The sequence below is a fragment of the Rhinolophus hipposideros genome (genome assembly GCF_964194185.1).
Source record: "Rhinolophus hipposideros genome assembly, chromosome: 1".
NCBI lineage: Eukaryota > Metazoa > Chordata > Mammalia > Chiroptera > Rhinolophidae > Rhinolophus > Rhinolophus hipposideros.
In genome coordinates, this window is record NC_138047.1 from 21929489 (window position 1) to 21952045 (window position 22557).

Sequence of the window (22557 nt, forward strand, 5' to 3'; positions counted from 1 at the left end):
GCCGGATGGGGCTCCGAAAGAAAGGCCCAAGAGAGCTGTTTGCAAGCATGCTCACACCAGGTTTACTTTCCTCCTGCTGGAGAGGAGAAAGCTCCTGGAGGTCTGCCCAGCAGACACAGGGTGGGCACCTTACCCCAAGTCCTGCCTGCGGCACCAGCATCAACCGAGACCAAAGATGGAGACCGGGGACATAGATTTTGGCCCCAGAGCAAAATGAAAATGCAGGGCCCCTCCAACTAGACTTATTCAGAATTTCAAGATGGTGACAGCAGAGTGCTAAACCTGAGCACGGGACGGTCAGGTCACATGCCCATGAAGTGGTCCTGGCTGAGGTGGGTGTGACACAGTGGCAGGGGGTCCCTGAGGGACTGCCTTCCATCCACCCTTTTCTTCAGAGGAAAGGGACAAGAGAGAGGGCCAGGGAATAATTCTGTACACTTCCTTAGAGATTTCTAGTCCGCAAATAATCAAATTGTATTTTCTTAAACCCCAAAGTCAGGGCTTGAGTTAGGAAATTTAAGAAAAGGATAAATTTGGTACGCTTTTATTTGCCAGGATTTGGGAGAAGTCAGAACAAACGGGGCTCATGATAAGGTCTAAGTTCATTGAGCACTTACTTTGTTTCCATGCTGTGCTGAGCATCTGTTGCTGCTGAGATATACCCAGAAGGGGCCGTTTCTTACCATTTTACAGATGGGAAAACTGAGGCTAAAAGAAGTGCTGTCATTTGCCTAAGGGCTGACATACAACTTGGATGTAGATGAGCCTGGATTCAAACAGATGCGTGCAGGCTGCGGAGACTGTGCCTGGCCACTTTAGTCTGTATGCGGGCAATGTCCAGGTTATAAGGTTGGTGTCAGGATCCGATGGTTCTGGTGCTTTCCGTTGCTGGGCTGTCTGTAAGTCCAGGTGGAACGTCTATAAATATCTAACAACCTGGGGTAGGAGAGGAATTCTGGGTGTTTTCATGGAGGGATTTACTACAGCAGAGCATCAGCTGGGAGATGAGACGCCGACCTGTCATTTGAGTCATGCCGGCTCTCCTCAGATGGCATTTCGTCTGTGACCTGACACAAAGCTGTCTGAGCCAGTGCAGGGCTTTGGGTCACTTGCTTTCCTTGAACCTTCTTTTCACCCACTTGGAATTACCCCTAAAGGGGGAAAAAAAATGACATTTTCCCTTGGCTTCAGAGTGACGGGGACTTGGAGCTGTGGGCCAAGGAGGTGGCTCTGTAATACTGGAGGACAGAGGTTCTCGACCTGATGATGCAAGACAAATAAGCATAAAATTCTGCCAAGCAGGTTATGAGGAGAAAAGAATGCAGCCACTCTAGAAACCGTTTTTTATTCCAGCCCCTTTGACAAAAGGGTGGAGTCCTCTGACCAAGCCCTGACTAGCAGTGTCCTGGGCCTGGGAGGGTGGGGCTGATGGGACTGGGGAAAAACTGGCATCACGTGTTTGAGGAGGGGAGACCTTGAGCAGGTCAGAGAGAGACAGGAGCCCCAGATGAGAGGATTCTGGGTCTCGGAAGAAACTGAAAAGTATATGCCCCTGGCAAGACCCTGGAAGGGGTCAGCCACTCCGGGATGGGGGAAAAGGGCAGGGTTCCTGCTGTACCCGTCTCTGAGCAAAAATAAACTCAAATTCTAAATATACAGAAGGGACGCAGTATGCATCGAGTATAAATATAAATAATGTGTACATAACTTGAACCTCTTTTGACATCTCCCAGAGGGTTAGGAAAGGCAGCCCCCTCCCAGAGCAGTGCTGCAGCCTTAATTACTCCCAGTCACTCAATCAGCTTCTTAGTTAAGGGGTTCTAACTAACTCTAGGAAGAAGGCATGCCCACCAGGGCCTGAGGAGGGGGCCATCAGAAACCCTCCTTACTGCCCCCATTTCAGAACTGCCTTAATACCCTTTCTCACCCTCCCTGCACGAGTCCGTTGTGGCTGCAGCAGGACCCTTGGCGTTCTTTGTGCTGCAGAAAGAAGCCCGGGCTTGACAGGCTCATATTGTTATCTTGAGTTGCCTACCCCGAAATAAGGTCAAGGCAGCCCCCGCCCTAGGGGAGGAAGCTTCCTGAGCTGCTAGAGCACCAGGGTGAGTCGGAGAGCTCACACATTAGTGGGCAGGAAGTGGAGTCCCGGTGGGAGGCTGGGAATTCGAGCGCCTCCCCATTTCAGCACTGGAGGGAGGAAGCCCCAGGCAGCCCTCCTCGCAGAAGGCTACTGCTCGGCTCTCGCTCCTTGGCTCCCTCCCGCCAGCCCGCCTTCTCGCTGCTGCTCTCCCCGCTCTCCCCTCCCCTTGGAGGGAAACGTCTGCAGAGCTGGGAACTGTCTAGGAGAACTCAACAAAGGCAAAGCAGCTGGCAACAACTTGAAAAGAACTGGTTTTGTTCCTGTTCAGAAAAACCTGCAGGAAAATCCACACCCACGTTGCCGGGTTTTGAACTGGAGAGCAGCGTGAGTGTGAGTGTGTGTGTGTGTGTGTGTGTGTGTGTGTGTGTGTGTGTGTGTGTTAAGAGCCAGAGGAGGCGCAAACAACTATGCGATCTTTGCTTTGATAAGGAAACTACCAGCTGTACGAGTTCAGCAGTAAAGAGAGGACGGGGCCGTGAACCAGCCACCCCTGAATTTAAACTGCATTGTTTTCTGTCCAGATATTCCAGTGGAGACAGTTGGAAAACCTGTATTTCAGAGAAAAGAAGTTTTCTGTGGAAGTTCATGACCCACGCAGGTAAGCTAGGAAAGTCCTTTTCTTCTGGGATTGCACGGCCCGCCCGGCATATTACTTATATTCCTATTTTTGTGCTGTCATTGTTGCTGTTCATTTTGGCAGGGAGAGAATGGGTGGTCATCGAGAATAGAGGTTAAATCAGACAGTAAAGCTTTGTTTTGTTCTGTGTATGTTGATAGATGTGGTGGGTTCAAGTGTGTGTGTGTGTGTGTGTAGTTAGCGATTCCACAATCATCGTGTCTGCCTACACGTGTTACTTGCTCAGATGTGTGGAGCTGTCTTTACATGCCGGGGCATTTAAGGGAAGGTCTGTAGCTCTTCGTCACCAACACCAAATTTAACTGGGCAGCGGGCTGCGTCCTTTCTTTGCCAGCGGAGAGTCTGAAGGATGGCTCCTCAGAGCTTCTGAAAATGTGTCAGGTCGGACAGTCTGCCCCCAAAGTGACTTGCACGTGAAACAGTTGAGCTAAACTGCTTGGTTCTGTGAGCTGTAGTGTTAGGTGTTAGCCTTGGGGGTGGACGTGAGAGGAATGCAGTTCTTTTCCTCTCCACCTCGCACCGTATCCCAGGCAGCACTGTGTAAAAATCGGTGTTCCAAGTCAGTTGCCAAAAAATAGGGTCCCCGTTTGCAGTGCAGCAAGCCCTGCGTGGAAGGTTCTGGGGGCAGTGTGCACCGGCTGCTTTTCCTCTCTTTGTCTGCTGGTGGCCCTGGAGTTTAGGCAGCCCAGAAACAGCAGCAAAATTCCCTGAAAACAGTCCTGACACCTAAGAGTCAATCGCTTTTGATTAAGTCCAAAAACGGATTTACAGCGAGAAGGCAGTCCTGGGAAGACAGGGAAGATCAGAGTCTATAGAGGAGCAAACATGGATTTTAGGAGCCATTGGTCCCCCGCCCCGGCCTGGGAGTGAGGAGTTGGCACGGCCCCCCTCCACATGGCCTCTGGGCGCTTAGGAACAAGCTGCCGTGCCTCTCGGAGAGCTGAGGACTCGAGACCCAGGCTAAGGCTTATGTGTGGTATGTCCCTGCAGCCGGTGATAACCCTTAGGACTGCCGACTGCCGTGTAATCTGCATGAAACAGCCCCTCTGGGGAGGGGAAGAGCTCACCCCACGCCCCACCGTCACTACTGGATGGGACGTGCAAGCAGAGAACATTTTAGTGCCATGTCCCAGCAGTCAGGTGAAGACACACGGTAGCACTGAGCAGAAGCAGGGCTTCTCCAGCTTTTCTCAGGAGCCTGTGAGGGGTCTCACAGTCCCCAGACCCAGCCTCCTGTGAGTAGGGACCCACTTGTGCAGGGCGAGGAGGGGAGGGAGAGACACCGAAAATCACAGTCCAGCCAGGAAGAAAGGCACCGTTACTTGTCCAGGTGAACTGTACCCGACCAGAGTTTCAGGAGCATGGGAGGAGGGGAAACTCATGTAAAGAGAGCGAAATAAATGTCGCCACAGTGGCTCAGGTGCAGCAAAGGGATGCTGGACAGAATGAAAACTAGAGATAGGAGAGTCTAAGGGGCCAAGGATGAGGATGAGACGGACTTTTCATGCCTGTGCTCTGTTGGGAATTCGGCTAACTCAGGTGCATTGGACAAACGCTCGCATGGGTGTCTCTCTGTGTGTAAATTCCCTTCTCTTTGCTCACCCAATGCCCAGGGATATAGGAAAGGTCCAAACCTCACACGTTACTATTACAGGGGCTTTTCGTCTATTACACAAAAGTGATCGACCTCATAGTTGTTGGGCAGCGTCTGTGTTTGGGCACATGGAGACAGGGTCCACTGCCCGTAAAGAACTTGTAGCGCATCTGGGGAGACAGGCAGAAGAAGGAACCTATTCACCGAGTGCAGGCACTGTTCTCAACACTGCTCACATTACCTCACTGGGTCCTCTAGGAACCCAGGAAGTGGGTACTCTAGTGCTCCTGTTCTATATGTGGGAAACTGATGCACAGAGGAAAGACGTGGCCTGCTCTAGGTTACAGCTAGCTAGTCAGTGGTAGAAGCAGGATTCGAACCCAGGGAGTCTGACTCTAAAGCTCACGTGCCTTACTGCTGATCTATGCACAGTCGGCAGGCACGAAGTGCCAGGTGGCACAGGCCATAAATGCCGAAGGTCACCGGAAGCCACGCTGGTCAGGAGAGGCTTCCTGAGCAGGAGAAATCTCAGTTGAACCTCGAAGGGTGACCAGCAAAGCTCAAGATGGGCCCTCAGGAGGACAAAGATGTCAGTCAATTGGGCGGAAGAGAGAAGAGAAAGTGAGGAGCCGGAAGCAGCCTGAGCACAGAGGGGGTGGGGGGGCCATGTTCCCTGGAGGAAAATAGCCTCTGTTAGCCTAGAGGCAAGCAGGGAGGGACAGGAGGCTAGGAGAGGCCAGGGCGGGGTCGCTTCTGATGTCAGAGGTGGAAACGCACATCGACTACAGCTTTAAAGACACCTTTTCCAAATACGCTGAGGCAGGCAAAGGGAATTGCTTCCGGTTAGTGGCAGGGACAAAGCTAGAAGCCTTTTCTTCAGCCTCACAAGGCAGTGCGTAGTCTTCACGGCCTCCTGGCGCTCCTTACATTCAGTGAGGCGACCTATTTGCTGTGGCCTTGTTTATTTGGAGCAGTGAAGACAAATCTAACAGACGGGATGTGGGGATGTTTCCGAGGTCAGCCCCTCCCCCAATCTAGGAAGGGAGGCAGAACTGAAGTAATACAAGCACAGGACAGAATCATGGCATGTAGGTGTCATGCATGGGACACGGCAGGGACAGGGGAGTCACTCAGGGCAGAGGGTGCTTCCTGAGTGGATGAGCATGGGTGGAATCACAGAAGATGCCATGGGATTTGTTCTCTTGTACGTGCACCCTAACCCCCCATTGCCAATGCAGTTCTGTAGGCCTGGAAAACAGTTTCTAAGATTTGGGCAAAGCAGAAAAGTGGATGGGGTGGGAAGAGCCTGAAGGGAAAGATGTGCGGAAGAGATAAATTAATAATGGGGCAGGAGAATGGGGCAGTGTCTGGTTTAGGTGCCCCTGGGGATAACCTGCAACCACCCAGACCTGGAAGCCTCTTCGCTCTTCTTCTGGCACCTTACCTGGAAAAGAGAAGCGCCCAGCCTGATACAGATCTCACTACTTTCACTAAAATACATTTCAAGTTACTTTCCTCGGGAGAAACAAAAAATGTATCTACTCCTAGAAGCAGCCATTGCTCTAGAAGCCAAAATGGAAGTTTAGATCACAGTTTCTTTCTTCAATCTGCAGAAACGTGTGAGGGTTTCCTCCTTCTTCCCTCACTGGCTCCTTTTCCATTATTTTCAACCAGGTACCCTTTTGTGTGCTGGCATTTTCTCTTTTGTTTTAACCAACAGAAGAAATACCCTGCCTAAATTCATACTGCTAATCACCAGATTTGAATTTCTCCTTAGAAGTGGGTCTGAAGACCACTGTTAAATCTTTAGGCCTCAAGGGAAGGCGATGACAGCAACTTTAAATTTTCTTCAAGGGCAAAGGTGCCGTGGAAAAAAAAGTGATTATTTAGAAGTCCTGACTACCCTAAATTTTTTCCAAATTAGATTATCTTAATCTTGAGAACACACATTTTCTTCTGACGTACACATCAGATACCCCACCCACTGTCCCATCACCTTGACACACACATGAAAACACATGTTCTAACATTTCACTTGCATAATCTGCCTATCTAATAAAGTATACTTCAATGAGAACACGATCATATAACATTTTTCCCCCATGTCTCTGATGTGATGTATTATGTTGGGACCCGTATTTCTACTTTCATTTTCAAAGCCTGATTGCCTCTCTCTACTCCACACGTGTATATCTTCTGTATCTCCTCCAAAAATGTATATGTGGAAGTGGGGTAATTGGGAGGGATTGACCGGGCACACCCCTCTTTCTGCCTTCCCTCTCTTGACTCTTTATACCCTCTCTGCCCTCTGAATATATTGAAATTGATGACCAACTCTTTCAAGGAACATGGAATTAGAGTAATGTAAGAAGTCCTGATTCCCGCAGGACTTCCCTGCAGGCTGTGACCTGTCACATCCAGATGACAGTTTGCTCACCCTTCACCATAGGCAGCATTGCCTGCTTAATAAAGGACATTGTCAAAGGCTTTTTCTATCTCTGAAGTTTGTCCTGGCCCAATGCCAGGAGCTGAAGACCAGAAAGGGCTGTCCAGTGACCTAGAATGACCCATCTTCTCCCAGACAAGGCAGAGACTTGGCCCAGTTCTGTACCCTAACAAGCCAGTAAGTCAAAAGATTAGCTCATCAGCTTTATGGCAGGGCATTTAGGATCCATTGGGCTCTCGATCAAAGCTGTTGGCTGATCAGTGGAGTTCTTCATCATAAACATGGTTGACCCTTCTGATTCTTGCTTTCCCAGGGCTTCCGTGACGAGGAGGACATTTGGACACAGTGGCATTGCGGTGCATACGTGGTACGCGTGCCCAGCATTAATCAAGTCCATTTGGGCTATGGCCATTAGCCAGCACCAGTTCTATCTGGACAGAAAGCAGAGTAAGGTAAGTCCCTGCCCCAGGACTGGGAGGGGCTCTGTTAAGACCACACCTTTCCCCAAGCTGAGGGCCCTTGTCGGGATCTTGTCATTTAGGGATTGAGGACTGGATGGGTGGGGACGGCACTGCGTCCCTTGCCCTGAGAGGTGAACAGGTATGGACCTGCCTTCTAGGGCTATGCTCGTAGGAGGAATGACACGAGTTCTTCAGGAGGGGGCGCATTCCTTACAACTTGGTCAAGGGGCTCCCACCGGACCACAGTCAGTGCCACTCAAGCCACTGACTGCAGCCAGGTAGGGTCCTGCTGAGGAATTCCAACCGTGCTTTTGAACCTCAAGAACCTCTTCTAGGAGCAAGCAGTTAAGCCCTTTTAGGTATTCAAACAGTGGCATATTGTTTTCTTTTTGAGGGGGAAAAAAGTAACCATTCTCAGCTAATAGACACCACCTAACTGTTTAGAATAATTGCTGTGAAAACCCTCCGGGCTTTTGCAACTGCCAACTCCATTTTTTTAAAAATACAAAACTGGAAATGTGGAAGAAAAAAAAAACAACCCTGTTTCCCTCAGGTAGACCTGGAGCCTGGGGCCTTGGTAAACAGTCATCCTCAGAGGGAGATTGGACCCAGCCCCACTCCAGACGCACAAGGGTGCATTTTCTGTGGGTGGGAGAATGACGTCTCCTTGGTTCACACACAGCTTATATCAACACTCTGCCCCCTCTTTCTCCAGCTGTGTCTGCCATGCTCCCCTTGCCTTCCCCTTCAAAAGCCACTCCCGTTTGTTACCCCTCAGGTGAAGCCGTATGGAGATGGGCCCTGCACCTTTCTCAGGATCCTGTCACCTTGGGCAGGGGTTGCGGGGCGGGGGTGGGGGCAGAATACAGAGCTGCAGAGAGAAACCGACCTTGGCCCCTGGCCTAGTTGGTACCACCACCTGAGGGAGGTTTTGTCCCATTGTGTGAATTCTTGGGAGAGGAGGAGGTGGCAAGATCCTGAGTTTACTGAGCCCAAGTTTCATTGGATCGATGCCGTCTTGGGTCCTTTCGGCTTCCTCTTTTGCCTTATTTTTGGTCTGGATAAAGTGGGAGGTAAGAGAAAAAGAGTAAGGAAATAGGACAGGAAGAAGGGAAGCAAGCCCTCAAGGTATAACTCAGTTTTAAATCAATGGCTTTCCACTGTAGCAGTCACTTTCTCCCTTACAACACTTTTTTTCTTCAGTCATCTTCCTGACCCCTTTTTTGGTCATTTTCCCGAGTGAATAGGCACAGCATGGAGCATTTTTATTGTCAGGAGCCATGAGAGTACTCCATGGCTCTCCTAGTGGTGATGGGCATTGGTATAGGAATTTGAGGCCCGATTCGATCAAAAGATACAGGGCCAAAGTGTTTTGACTCATGCTTTAGATTGAGACACAGATGGGTGTCAGCAATTTGCCCTCCAGTGGCAAGAGTTGGAGGTCAAAACCTTGATTTCATCCTCTGTGTTGTTCAGTGATGGGGGGAGGGGGCAGGTGATGGGTAAAGTTTGGCAATCCTCCTGAACCCCACTGCCAGTTCTTCTTGCGGGCAGACCCCCCATGCACTGATACCACAGTTTTGAACAGGGAAAAAGAAAAACATCTTTCACCCTCATGATAGTTAGTACATTAGCTGTTTGAACTCCTTCCCCCATGCTGGTTTTTTCTGTTTTCTTTTTTTTTTCTTTTTTTTTTTTTTTTGGTTGGCGAGTCTCTTGGGTAACTCAGGAGGCCTGTTCTTAGGGCTCTACAGCTCCTTTCTGAACGATGGTCTTACTCTGCAGGTGGAGAATGGAGAAACCTTGTTCATCAGGCTTACTGGTCAACCCACTGATGGAACAACCAGTAAACCTCAAAAAGTAATGATCAAAGAACACTTATTAACAAGATGTGTCTTTTAAGAGGCCAAACCAAATACCCACAGTGATAGGAAAATTTCAGCTGTCCCGCTCCGCAACCCCTGGGGGACTGAAGGAGGTGCACCCACTCCCAGAGGCAGGAGAACTTCCACCAAGTAGGCTTTGAAAGCTCACAGGTGCTTCAGAGCCCTTGCATTTCTCGTAGAACCAATTCCCCAACCTACAGGGATAGGTGAGGAACAAGTTCCCCTGTGTGGAAGCCTAAAGACTCTGTTTTCCAGTTCGATGACCCTAGGCATGTCTTTCATCGCTCCTGCTTCGTTTTCCCCAATTAGAGAACAAGGAAGAAAATTTAAATTCCTGACCAAAAGACACTGTGTCTGTGAAATTGCTTTAGAAGATGCGTGCTATCTTTCATCGTTATGATTAATACAACGCACTATTCCCTGGCCAACATTTGCGTAAAGTTTGAATTCTCTGAAAGGTCCCCAAATTAAGTCAGAGATGATAAAATTCCCCTTAGGAATTACAACACCTTTTGTTTCTGGAGTTTCATTCTTTATGTAATGGTGATGTGATTCTCTCTGGTGGGTAGAATGGCTTCTGGTGAGTGGCGGCCGACAGGCCTGGGATAAAGAGCTTCCAGATATTTCTGAGCAGCCACTGTTGGCTGGCACACTGTCCATTGCTTCACACTCTACTGTATGGGGCCATGCCAACTATTCCTCTCCCTGAAGTGCTTCAGCACAGCCAGGCCTCCCCAGTGATGCTATCAAGCCCAGAAACAAGTGCGGTCTAGTGGTTTGAGTCAGCAGAGGTGGGTAGCCAAAAAGTCTCATGTTCTTCCCCTGGCACTCGGTTATTTTCTTTTTTCAGGGTCATTAAGTAAATCATTTAAGAAAACCAATCCCTTCCCCTCCCTCCCTCCTCCCCTCTCTGTCTCTCATACACACATACACACACACACCCTCCATCACCAAAGACAGAGTGAAGGAGAGGCTATATTGTGTGGTTTCCTGTGGCTTCTTCTGAATGAGAGACTGTGCAGGTGCCCGTTACAATTGGTCACACATATATACTGACCCCAAAGGTCAGAAATGTTGTCAGTTGGATCCCGGCAACTTCTGTAGCCCAGAGCCAAGGAACATCTTGTACACTTCAGAGGACAACATTTGAAAGCTCAAATTGTTTAGAGTAAACGCTGGACACTTTTCCTCTGAACTCAGAGTGGCGACTTCTTGGCTTGGCCTCCAATCCAGATGTCCTTCCTTCTTCTTCATCTTTTTTTTTTCCCCCTCTGATCCAGTCTGCTAGTCTTCATTCCCTCTAGATCAAAGGCAGAGTGAAAGTATGATAGCGGACTATTAAACCTTGCCCACAGAATATCAGTAATAACACTTTATATGGCAAGGCCCTTGCTCACAGCAAAATGGTCACAAGCGTGGAGGTTCTTTCAGTTGGTCCAAAACCTTGACTTTGCAAGGAGACCATCTCCCCATCTATACTCATTTCCTCTTAGTGTGCTCCCCTTGTGGGATCCATTTGGTCATTGTGATATTTCCATTCTAGACAAGCTGGCAGTTCCTAAAACCTCTAAGAATCTAGTCTCCCTTGGGTAGGGTGTTTGTTGGTCCTTTTCCATGTTTTGTTTTCTGCCTCTGAGCTTGATGTGTGGCAAAAGTGGAGACGGGGTGGGGACAGGCCTTCATGTGATTAATGAGATCCCCAAAATATCAAGTTGTGTCATCAACCTAACCTCATTTAGCAAATTACTGCCAGACCCTGACTTATATTTGATTCTTGTTCCTATCCCAAAGGACTTTACATGTGTTACCTAATTTAGCCCTTATCACAACTCTGTGCTGCGGGTTTTAAGATTCCCATTTTACAAACAGGGATCTGAGGGTCAGAGGTTCAGGATCCAGGTCAAACAGTGATTAATTGGGAAGAGTCAGGATTCCAATCCAGATTTTTCTGACTTCAGAGCCTAGGGCCTTCACCACCAGGCTGAACTGGTCTATGTCTTCGTAACTGCAAGCGAGGGCTCCTTTCTGTTAAAGTGTGGGCCTTAGTAAAAATAACGCTGAAAGGAAGTAACGGATTGTGCTTTCTGTGCTTGCCTGGAGGAGAAAGCTCAGCCGGATGGGTGCTGTTGATATGGTACGTCAGATGAAATGAAAGGCCCTTCCTGCCTTTGCTGCCAGTCAGAACCCTGCCGGGGCCTGGCAGCTGGCTTATTTTATGAACAAGGAAGCCCTCACCTGAGGAAGGTGGCCTGGTTCCGAATGCAAGGATAAAAGCTGAGGTCAGAAGGAGAAAGTCAGTCCCGGAAGGATTGGTGGAATTGAGAGAGTGTGGAGGAAGGCAGTTCGTTCGTGCCTGGTGAACAAAACAAACAAAAAGTCTCAGCATTTCCTTTGTCTTTCATCTTGTTAACATAAGGAAAGTGCTCAGAGGTTGGACGTCTTTGTCTTTTACCGCTGTCAGCATCAATATGGAAGCCAGAGGAAGAGCAAAGCCAAAAGGGTCCAGGCAGCCTTTGCTGGATGGCTGAGGGCACCTGGGCCCAGAATGTAAATGTGAGAGTCAGGGCAGGGTTACGCTTTCTCCTCCATGGCTTCATTATCTACCTACCCTCTGCCGACTTCTCCTGTGTCAGGGAACAACTTCGTCTCATCGAGGCCAGGTGTGCACACACACGAAGTGACTGAAAACCTCACCCAGTTCCATCCATGTGCCTGCTATCGCCCATGGAAAGATGAGCAAATATATGGGTTATACCAGCATTTATAGTTATTTCCATAAAGTCTGTGGTGTAGTTTCCAGAAAGCCCATTGCCTTAAGCACTTTCACAAAAATTGATTTCCTGAAGAAGCAAAAAAACACAAACGTCAAATTCACGTGCAGAAAATGCTAACCCACTTCATTCACCAGAGGCGATGACTACAGCCGGCGGCTTTCCTACGAACAGTGACTTTCAGGAAATATTGTGAATGCAGAGTCCTCTTCTGATTATTCTCATGAGCTGTTACTATTAGCCAAATTGGGCCAATTAATAATGTGGAGTGAATGGAATGGACTGTTAAGCGAATCTGAAGACTTTGGTGGGTACATTTAGGTGTCAGAATAGAAGCAAAGCACGGTGTCGGGCATTTGGGTGGGACTTGAATGTCCCAATGAGCAGCTGTTGCAGAGACTTTTACACCTGCACACAATGTGCTTACAGAATCCCAGTGCTGTCACTTCCCTGCCCTCTAAACTTCCCATGGCCACATGGCTAACCATGGAAGAGGTTTACAGCACCTCCGAGTGTAGTGGAATTTCAAGAATTTGTTTCAGATAGCTCTTACGTCATTCACAAAGCTGAAAAAAAAATTTCCCTCCTTCTTTAAACACAAAATAGTTATAATCACTACTGTTTATTGAGAGCTATGGACCAGTTGGAGAGGAGAGGACGGAGAGGTGGGGGAAAGGTCTGTTTGACTCCAAAGTCCTTGCCTGTAAGCACTGTACAGTCAGTCCAGCCTGTAGAGTAACAGGCTTGGAAAAGCCATCATTTAAGTCCACACTCGAGCCTTACCTGCTCCTTAGAGCTCCAGCGATTCATGATGGGGCCGAGAAACACACACACACACAAATGCTGCAAGTCGGGAGGTGATTCTGTTTGCTGAATTTCAGGACTACCAGCGGGCAAGTAATTGCTGTTGTCTCCCAGGGGTAAATGCCCCTTTATGACCTGGTTGTGCCTGTTTCACTCTAGTCTAAAATCCATGCCGCACGAAGTCTGAGCGAGATCGCCATTGACCTGACTGAGACCGGAACGCTGAAGACCTCGAAGCTGGCCAACATGGGGAGCAAAGGGAAGATCATCAGCGGCAGCAGTGGGAGTCTCCTGTCATCAGGTAAGAGAGGCCTGGGCTTGGGGATTTGGGAGCCGCCTTCCTGAGCACACCGAGGAAGTTCCTGCAAAGCGTGGCTTCCACCTGAGGGTGGAGCCTGTGAGGGCAGGGGGCAGGGCAGCCGCTGAGGAGGCAGCTCGCCAGGCTCACCAGGAGCTGGCTCTGGTTTTGAGACCGAGATTTCGGGCCACATGGGAATCTGAGAAAAGTGCCCAAAGTATCCAAGGATGGGGGTTGGGGGTGAAAAAAAAGAAGCGGTGGAACCACTGAGTGTGGGGGGGATTGTTGGTCATGTACATGTCTTTGAGAACCCTCCTATAGCTTCCTGAATGCTGACCGCTGACTGTCAGGAGTGTCAGCTACAAGGAGGGCAGGTGGGGTTCACGCATGCCGTTAAAGGAGAGTTGTCCTGAGGCGGGGCTGAAGGCCAGGGTAGTGGCACTGCGTGACACTACGTTCTGTTTCTGCATGAACTGCTTAGGAATTGAAACTGTTCAACCTCCTCTTGATTGTTGGGAAAGGAGAGACTTGCTGTTACAGAGTGTGGTAGAGCCTTGAAGCGCCTTTTGAAACTGAGGGTCCAAGGCTGTGATTCTGCATCTGTTTCTGCAGGCCCTGGGCCAGTCATTTTGTCATTAGATGTTGGGAGGGACAGAAAACCTCGAGGTTTCCGATTGGGCTGACTTCAGGAGAAGGGACCCTAAGGGCTCACGTGACAGGAAGAGGAGCGAGTTTGAGGAGGGCAAAGAGAGAGAGGGAGGCCGTCATTGTTTGGAAATGTTAGCAAACGTATCACTGATGCAGGTCACTCCCAAGGCCACGTGGTCAAAGCCTGCTTGTTCTTGGGGACAGTGTGCGCTTGCCTCTGAGCCATGAAAGTGCAGCGAGAAGTCTTTGCCCTAGGTCATCTTGTGGAGTCATTTCTATAACTATGTCTAGCGGCTGCACACAACAACAAAATGAAATAAGAAAGGAACAGAGGTAGGAGAGGAGAAGCTGAACGCTGGCTAATTAGCTTCTGGGCTGGTGGAGTTGTAGTCAGCGTGAGGAAAAAGTGTGGATCTAAAGTACGGGGAAGAGGGTGTGTGCCCTTCCAGGACTGGGGTGCCGACTTACTGTGGGGCTGATGAGTCAGCTCAGGGCCCCTCGTTGCACAGGCCTTTCTGAAGCCCCCATGGCCATGTGTCCTCATCAAATCTGTGAGTGTAATACATTTTGCATCCTTTTTCTTAAATAGAGCCACCAAAACTACGTCAGCTTCAGGCCCCACAAAACCTGAGTCTGCCTCTGCCAGATCACCGTAGGGTCCACTGTAAACCCCTCCCTGCCTCAGATTCTTCAGAATGTTTTTATCAGTGCCGTGGGCCAAATGATCGTTATTTCTGAGTCTTGGAGGTTTTCAGGGAAAACGTAGAGAATGCTGTCTTCTTTTATCAAAGAGAATGCCATTCGGAGCCTGAGCCACTGCCTCAGGTTCTAGCCACTCCCACTCTCCTGCTGCACCGAAAAGGGTAGGCCAGAGCCCACCCCTGGGTTTGCCTCTAGACACTCCTCACCCCTGCTAAGACCCAGAGTCTCAGATTCCAGCCTGGACTGATTTCCCCTCCCACTGCCCTCCTTATCCAACCACAGATGGGCCCAACCCATCCTTCAGTCTCGGTGAGGGGGTACGTTCTGGCTGTGGTTACATATCCATATGGAAATCTGTTTCCTTTCTGAACATGACATGGATCATCGAGTTCAGGCTCTCCAACCTCCATGTGCATGAGAACCACTTAGAAGGCATGTTCAAACACAAGTACTTGATTCGGTAGGTCTAGGGTAAGCCTGAGAATTTGCATTTCTAACAAGTTCTAACAGGCCCCAATTGATGATGTACTGCTGATCTGGGGGCCACACTTGGAGAGTCACTCTCTTTCCTGCAGAAGAGAGAAAAGCCTGCGGTAGCTGTGCTCAGGATCATGGGACCCAGGTATTCCCACTTGTACACCTATGCCCTGGCTCGTCTGCTCGGCCCCTGTGTCTGGCAGCCTCTGGGGTACCTAGCAGCAGGTAACCTAACAGCAAGTAACCTAACAGCAGGTAACCTAACAGCAGGTACAGATGAGGTGGTGAGCCTCAGACTTCCAGACATGGAACTGATATCACGCAACCATCAGAAATGAGATCCAGGCATCTTTTAGAAAGCAGTTGGTCTCTGTTACTGCCGTCAGCGGGACATTAATTCAGTCTGGTGGGCTAGAAGACAAAAGGAACCCTTCCTGCTGAATCTGCTCTTACCCCTGATAGGAGCGTCTTTAACCTACGATAGTAAAGCGATTTTCACATATTTGATAACTTCGGGATAGGAGTCCCAAGCTAAGCTGTTTGGAGGCAGCTAAGACTCTCCCCACTTTCAGTGCCTCCATTTGTGGACACGGACTCCCTCAGCCCTTTCCCTGCCTCCACTCCACTGCACCACTGAGCAAGAGGAAAGATAGGCAGAGGAGACTGCTGGGAGGTACGAGCCCTGCACTGTGACCAGCCCTGCAATTAGAGCCTGAAGAATGGTTCTTGAATGTGGGGCTGAGGCTCTGTGGGGAGGCCTCCCTCCTCTGACTCAGGAAAGACAATGGGACAATGGAGAGAGAGAGAAGGTAAAACAGGAAACTTCCGTCAGTCAACAAAGGGAATTTCTAGGACCTGTGGATCTGGTCACCACTCCTGGGGCTGGCTGATCACTTTCCTTGTCTTTTCTTGTGCCAGGAGGACACGCCTTCACTTGAGGCAGCCCTTGGCAGTTCCACCTGAAAGGCACCGGTTTCCCATGGCCCACAATGCAAAAATCTAGGCTAGGCTCCCACCCCATTCTTTTTGTCTTTTTGTGTCGTCTTGTCTAACTGCTTGTTGACAATGCCTTTTAGTCATGTGCTCCCACAGACTGAGAGGGCATTGCTCCTCCAGGAGAGCCCTGATTTTAGCCACTTTCGTGGTATCTCATTGTGATTTTAATTTGCATTTCCCTGAGGACTAGTGACATTGAGCATCTTTTTACATATTTATTGGCCATCTGTGTGTCTTCTTTGGAGAAATGTCTACTCAGGTCCTCTGCCCATTTTTAAATGAGATTGTTTGTTTTTCTGTTATTGAATTGTATGAATCCTTTGTATATTTTGGATGGTAACCCTGGATTGTGACCAGACTGAACTGGGTCTGAATGCTCAGTGTTGCCCCCAAAAGGCCACTCAGAGATGATTTTATTGGAATAAACTTTATTGCGAGCCAACCAGCAAGGACGCAGTGGGAATCACATCCCAGAGTCGTGTGTCTCTGAACAAAGCATCTAATCTATCTTTATTAGGGGAAGTCGTGCACAAACATCAAGCTAGACTTTGTCATTGCATGGATAGGTGGGGACATTCCAGGGCCCGGGCAGTCAGTACATTGCGTGCTCAAACGTGGCGGAAAATTTCTGCCTCGGGTAGAGATTTTAGTATTCTAATGAGGGTATAAGAAGGAAAGTCCATAAGGAGGTTACTGGAGGGTCCTTCAGGCTGCTTCAGCCCGTCTCAGACAGTTTCAGCTGGTTCACCCCCCAGTCAGGCAAAACATCCTGGGCTTGTTCCTGAAAAACAGTTCTAGCAATCATCAACGTCAGGGATTACGTAGATATGGGGTAAACATCTGACTAAGTCTTGGTCTTCCTGTGAAACGTACAGCAAATTATAAGATAGAATTACACAAACCTTATAAATTTCAGAGTGATCTACAGGTTCATGGAGGCAAAGTTATAAACTCTAAACAAAGGTTAATCTGCGCTAGGTTACCTGCTAGGCTACATGTGTAGGTTAGGTTACATTATTAGATATGTTTCTCCCATTCAGTAAGTTGCCTTTTCTTTGTGTTGGTGATTTCTTTCACCGTGCAGGGAAGCTTTTTAGTTCGATGTAGCCCCTCTTGTTGATTTTCACGTTTGCTGCCTTTGCTTTCGTTGTCAAGTCCAAAAAATTATCGGCAAGACTAATGTCAATGATACACGATTTTTGAAGTTAAGCTTTGAAGAATACTAGTAATAATCCTGCAGGTGCATGATTTTAACAACCTTCTATGTTCCCAGAGTGTGCAGTATCTTGGGCCTCCCAAGAACTCTCAGATCTGCCAACAACATTTTACCTCAGATTGTATTGTATCGCTTCTGTCATACCAGTTACAGACTTTTAAAGGTTAAATCTTGTCAGTCAGGCTCCTAGTGCAAATCATATCCATCCTTATCTGTCATTCATCCTTCACCCTTTTCTATATCCAAATTGTGTAACTGAGCCATGTAACACTGTAATATTTCTATGATACAAGCAGTTTTTCTAGCTCCCAAACTTTGCCAGGGACTATACATGGCATTCAAAAAGTTATAGCTCCTCTCCTTCCGGAGTTTGCGTATTGTTTATTGATGGAACACAAAGATAAGATATTTCCAAGCTATTTGTAACTTTGAAGGTGATTTTCCTATTTCACTAAGGGCATATAATTACTTTTAAAATTACTGAATTCCAGTATATGGTATCTGAGGTGTCAGATACTAAAAAAGTGAGCAACATCATTGTTAACTGTTAAAGAAGCCAGGAGTTCAGTTACTCGTACCCTGAGCCAGTGGCTAGTATTTCAAAGAGAAAAGGTCCATGTAGTTGAAATGATGTATTAGGGCTTGTGGCCAGAACCCCCGAATTCTTTGGTGGTGACACATAGGGCTCCCCCATGTGAGACCTGGAGTCCTGTCTCCTAGAAGCTACCCTTAGAGGCAGTGAGCCTCTGAGCCCGAGCTGCAAGGTCCTCAGAATAAAAGGGATCAACTCCTTACCTTCTCATGCAGCACTGGATGGGATTCAGACCCTAGCAAGGCTGCAGAACCTGCATCCTGAATCCATCTGTAAAGGGGCTCTAGCGGCCAGGCTTTAAAAGGACGTGAGGACCCTTGTCCTCAGAACACATCTGCTGAGAGACTGGCTGGCCTTCCCAGAATCCCTGGAAGGGGGGATGCTGAGGCAGCACCCCCAGGCCAGGCAGGCAGCGCCCCACCTCTGCCCTCCACAGACCTGAAGGGGCTTGGTCTCAGCAGCTCCACAGGTCTGGGTGCTCCACAAACCTGCTGACTGACCACTGCTGGAGGCAAGAGGGGACAGTCTCGCCACTGCCCCTGGAGAGGACAACTATGAATTTGAACCATTTGGTTTTGATGTTTTCAGAGTACCAAGAAAAAAAAAAAATACAAAATCTTTTTTTGTGGGAACTTGGAAGGGTTTATTCCTCTCTTCCCTAGTCCCATTTCTTGAAATCTCAGAAAGGATTATAGAGGAACAAAACACAGAATAACAAAAGAAAAACACAAGGAAACAACTGATTTGTCTGGTAGCTGAGCACACATGGCCTTTCACAGTTCCTCTGAAGGTGGGAGAGTGTGTAGGATTGTCCTCAGCATGGTTTCGGGGAATCTGCCATCTCCAAAACAATGCTGATTTCAGTAGGCGTGTAAGAGCCAAGGGAAATCAGCCTATTTCAAGAAAGTGACACAGACTCGCTTAGGAAATACCCACTGTTCTGCAGGCCCACGTGGCTTATTGCATTAACCACCCAAACAAAAAATGTTACTGTGCATTCTTTCTTTAAAAAAAAATGGAACAAAAGGACTGATCAGCACCTCCTTGAATGGAAATGGAGGGGCATAAGCCACCTATTCTCTACAAAACAAAATGACATGTTGTGGCTATAAATAGGAACGCGATGGCAGTTGAGTCACCTTCACTGTGATCAACAGGATTGTGAAGAATATGGTGGTGGTTTGGTTTTTAAAACAAGTAATACACACACACACACACACACACACACACACACACACACACACACACACACCCTGCAGTCTGCTATTATGACCCAGCTCTGATACCTTGTACTCTGGAGAAGATGTGTTGTGCTAATCGCGGGGCCTCACTTTGCCTGAGATCCGTCCACGTGCATTACTCAACGCTTCACACATTCTGATTCTCTGAATACTAACACTTCCTCCCATTGTTAGGAAGTTTATTAATAACTAATGTAACAATGAGGATGCCAGCTATCTGATTGACCCGTACAGACAAGGGATCTGATAGGCATCTGCCAGCTTTATGGTTCTGGCTCCGTTCAACTCAAAACACAGTGCCTTTCAAAATACACTGCCTTACGCGGGTAGAAATCACAGTGTTTTGTGTTTTATTTTTCATTTTTCTCTTTATCTTCATCCTTTCTTTTTTATTCTCCCTTTATCTCCTTCTTATATCTCTGTCCAGCCTCTTAACGTTCTGTGTTATCAACTTTCTGTCCCTCACCTTTTAGGTCTCATGACCAGCAGGATGCCAGTGCCAGGGGCTTTAATTTGGGTCCTCACCTCAGGCCTCTGCACACGGGTCTAGCCCTGCTGGCACAGCCCAGGACTTGGCTTGTGCCAGGGTGAGTTTGCACTGGACTGTGTAGCCAGGGAGGGCTGAGGAATCTCTTTCTGTGGGGTGGATATCCTGCACTTGTTTCAGCAGGACGGGCCTGAGTCAAAACCGAGACAATAGAATGTTTGTCCCTTTCTGCTCTCATATTGGGGAAATAAAACCCAATCAAGTCATTTATACTGATACATTTATGCCCTCAGGTGATTCCTAGTAAAGGAATATTTACCTACTAAGGAGAGCCAGGACAGAATGGCAATGTGTAATCTAAACGAATGATTTTCCAGTGATGAAATTTTAGACCCTGAAAAAGAAATATCGCTATCAGCTCTCATAGGCATTGCTTTGTTCCCATTCAGGCCAGCCCTCTCAATATTGCAATAGAATAACAGAATCTTGGAGCCAGAAAGATAAGCCCCCTCAGTTCACAGTGTAAGAAATGGAAACTGTACGAGTTACTCATAAAGCGTAGTTTCAAGTAGGTGTTTTACAAAATGCTGCTGCTAATTTTTATAATCAATTATTCAATTTCCTCTCTCTCTCTCTTTCCCCTCTCCTTCCCTCCCACTCCCCCCCCCCCCTCGTTCTCTTATTATATTCTCCATCATGTGGTAAAAGTGCCATGGAGCCATGGCATCTGGCCAGACACTCAAGGCTATCACTAAAAGGTGTCTGCTTCTCAAAGAGCTTCCATTTCTACTCTTTTAAGTGAACTGTTTTATTTTTACAGTTTCTGACCCTGGTGAAAAGTTTTCCGAGCACGCATTTTTCATGTTAAAAATCACACTGAATTCTCTGAGACGGTCTGCAGGGACCACATGTTCATCCTGCAATCTGCAGTGTGGCCCTATTTCCCATGGTCTCTTAGGACATCTGTCTTTTAAGTAAGGAATTCATAATTGAGGATCTGTAAGGCAAATAAATATGTCTTCATCATAAAGAAGAGTTCAAAACCTTCCCTTGTATTTACTCCTGGGGTGTCTGCCAGAACTTTTCCTGACAGCTTTTACAGACCTGCTGGGAATATGCCTTCTTTTTTTTTTTTGTTTCTTGAAGGCCTTAACAGACAGATTGTCACTTCCTTCACTTACTTTTAGGACAACAGATTTCTTTCTTCTTTGGGATGCTGTTTGTTTTGAATTTCACCTCCTCTCAGAGAGGAAAGCACCTCTCCTGTCTTCGGAGACCAATGATCATCAGTGTTCCATCTGTGTGAAAACAGCTGAGCCACAGTTCCTGAGGACATGCTTTTTGTAGGATGCGCTCTCATCCGGTGCTGAGTCGTCTAGGGTCTTTTGAAAGATTGGAGCAAATTCTCCTCAGTGAGGATATCCTTCCATGTGCTTGCTGGCGGGAGGGGAGCTGCTATGTGTGCCCGGTTCCCCCACATCCTGCCCAGGGAGCCAGCTGCCCACTGGGGGGAGTCTGGAGTTCCCCAGCGGGGTGGAAAATGAGAAAGGGAGGGGGAAGTTTCTCCAGAGGTGGCAGAACAGGTTTTCCACCAATACTGGCCACAGCATCGGGGAGTTCACTACAAAGACTCCCAGATCCCCACTGAAAATGACTTTCTGACCTTGAGCACATCTCCCAAACTCTCCTGGCTGTGTTTTGGAGGAATTATCTTCTATGAGGTCAGAGCTTTTTCTTCTCCCTTCCGGCCAGATGCTTGGTAGTCTGCTTCTATAAAATCGTATGGATTCGGAGAGAAACATGATAATAATAGCCAAAAACAAAAGGTTGTATTTTCAGTCTAGTGTCATTCAAATAGGTAGCTCCCGAGCAACAAGTGGGATGGAAGGTTTCTGAGAGAACGAATCTGCCACTGAGTCTCTTGGCAGTGAAATGCAGGGAGCACCTCCCTTGCGCAGGCCAGACGGCTGACCATCAGCTGTCCAGGTTAATTATCTAACTGGCCCGGGCTGTGGGTCCAGAGCTGCTGCCTCTGCCTCTTTGTCTCCGGCCTCCTCCTGGCAGCAGCTTTTCATGTCCAGACCAAGGCTGTCTGAGGCTGGGGCCCCTTCTGGTCACCTGTCTCCCCCACCACACCTGCACACGAAGGTGCTCCAGAGACTTATCACTGGCACGTCAGAAGAATCCCCGGCTCCAACCCCTCCTTCCTTCTGCCTGCATGTTAATCCATGCAGTACTGGGGAGGGGGGCTGGCTGGAAAGGCAGGTAGGACAGTTCGCTACACCGTTTTTGTGGGGGTGACCCAGCAGTGACCGAGACAGAAAGTTCCTCCCCTCATCGTGGCTCCATCCTAGGGACCAAACAGTCCACACAGAGCTGTGTTGGAATCCCAGCTCTGCCTCCCTACGTGCCAGTGGCTTCTTCTGTGAAAACGGGGACACTGTGTTTGTGAAGATTAAATGAAGTAGAACATGGGGGAAGCGCCTGTCAGGAGTTCTGTAAAAACCCACTTCCTATCCCTTCTCCTCCCCTGTTTCCTGAATGGATAGGCCTGGAACACTATTTAATACAAAGAACTACAAATATTCAGGCAGCACTATGTTCTGAGCTCTGTTCTAAGCATCTTGGAAGCATTGTCTCATCTAATTCTCCCAACTTCTGAAGACGTCCTGTTTTCATTCCCCTCTTATAGGAGAGGAAACTGAGTCGTAGGTCGTGTAACATGGCCAAGTCCTCGCAGGTAGTAAATCGCGGAGCTGGCGCTCAAGCCCAGACCTGTTAACTCTAAACTACTAGATTGTCGACTTCTGCCTCAGGAGGCCACAAGGCCAGTGTATGTTTGCCAAAGCATATTTAGAGCATTCTTTCCTCTAGGCTTGGGTACTATTCTAAACTTTGATTAATAACAACAGAGTATTTATGTATTACTAATATCTTTCAGAAATATGCAAGTCACCTCTGTTTTTCTTTTGCTTCCTGCGCCATTCATGATGCATAACTTGGCTACAGATTTTGAAATCTCACTCTTCTAACCCCAGTGCAGAGGTCCCATGTACCTTCTTACTTCATTCATCCCCAAGACAGCTCGGATCAAATGCTTATTTAGCATTCAAGCTTACAAGTATTTGCTTTGGTCGGTGGATAAGATGACAAAGGAAATT

At 48.2% G+C, this 22557-nt stretch overlaps 1 protein-coding gene across 7 annotated transcripts in view; it reads left to right on the plus strand.

Annotated features, from left to right (window-relative positions):
• FRMD4A (FERM domain containing 4A) overlaps positions 1–22557 on the plus strand; it is a 566526-nt gene that overhangs the window by 498210 nt on the left and 45759 nt on the right. For all 7 annotated transcript variants that reach the window (XM_081046121.1, XM_081046123.1, XM_081046122.1 and 4 more), the window contains 3 exons: positions 2662–2738; positions 7131–7269; positions 12899–13040. In XM_081046121.1, the coding sequence (XP_080902247.1) occupies positions 2662–2738; positions 7131–7269; positions 12899–13040 (358 nt within the window). The remainder of the gene's footprint in view (positions 1–2661; positions 2739–7130; positions 7270–12898; positions 13041–22557) is intronic.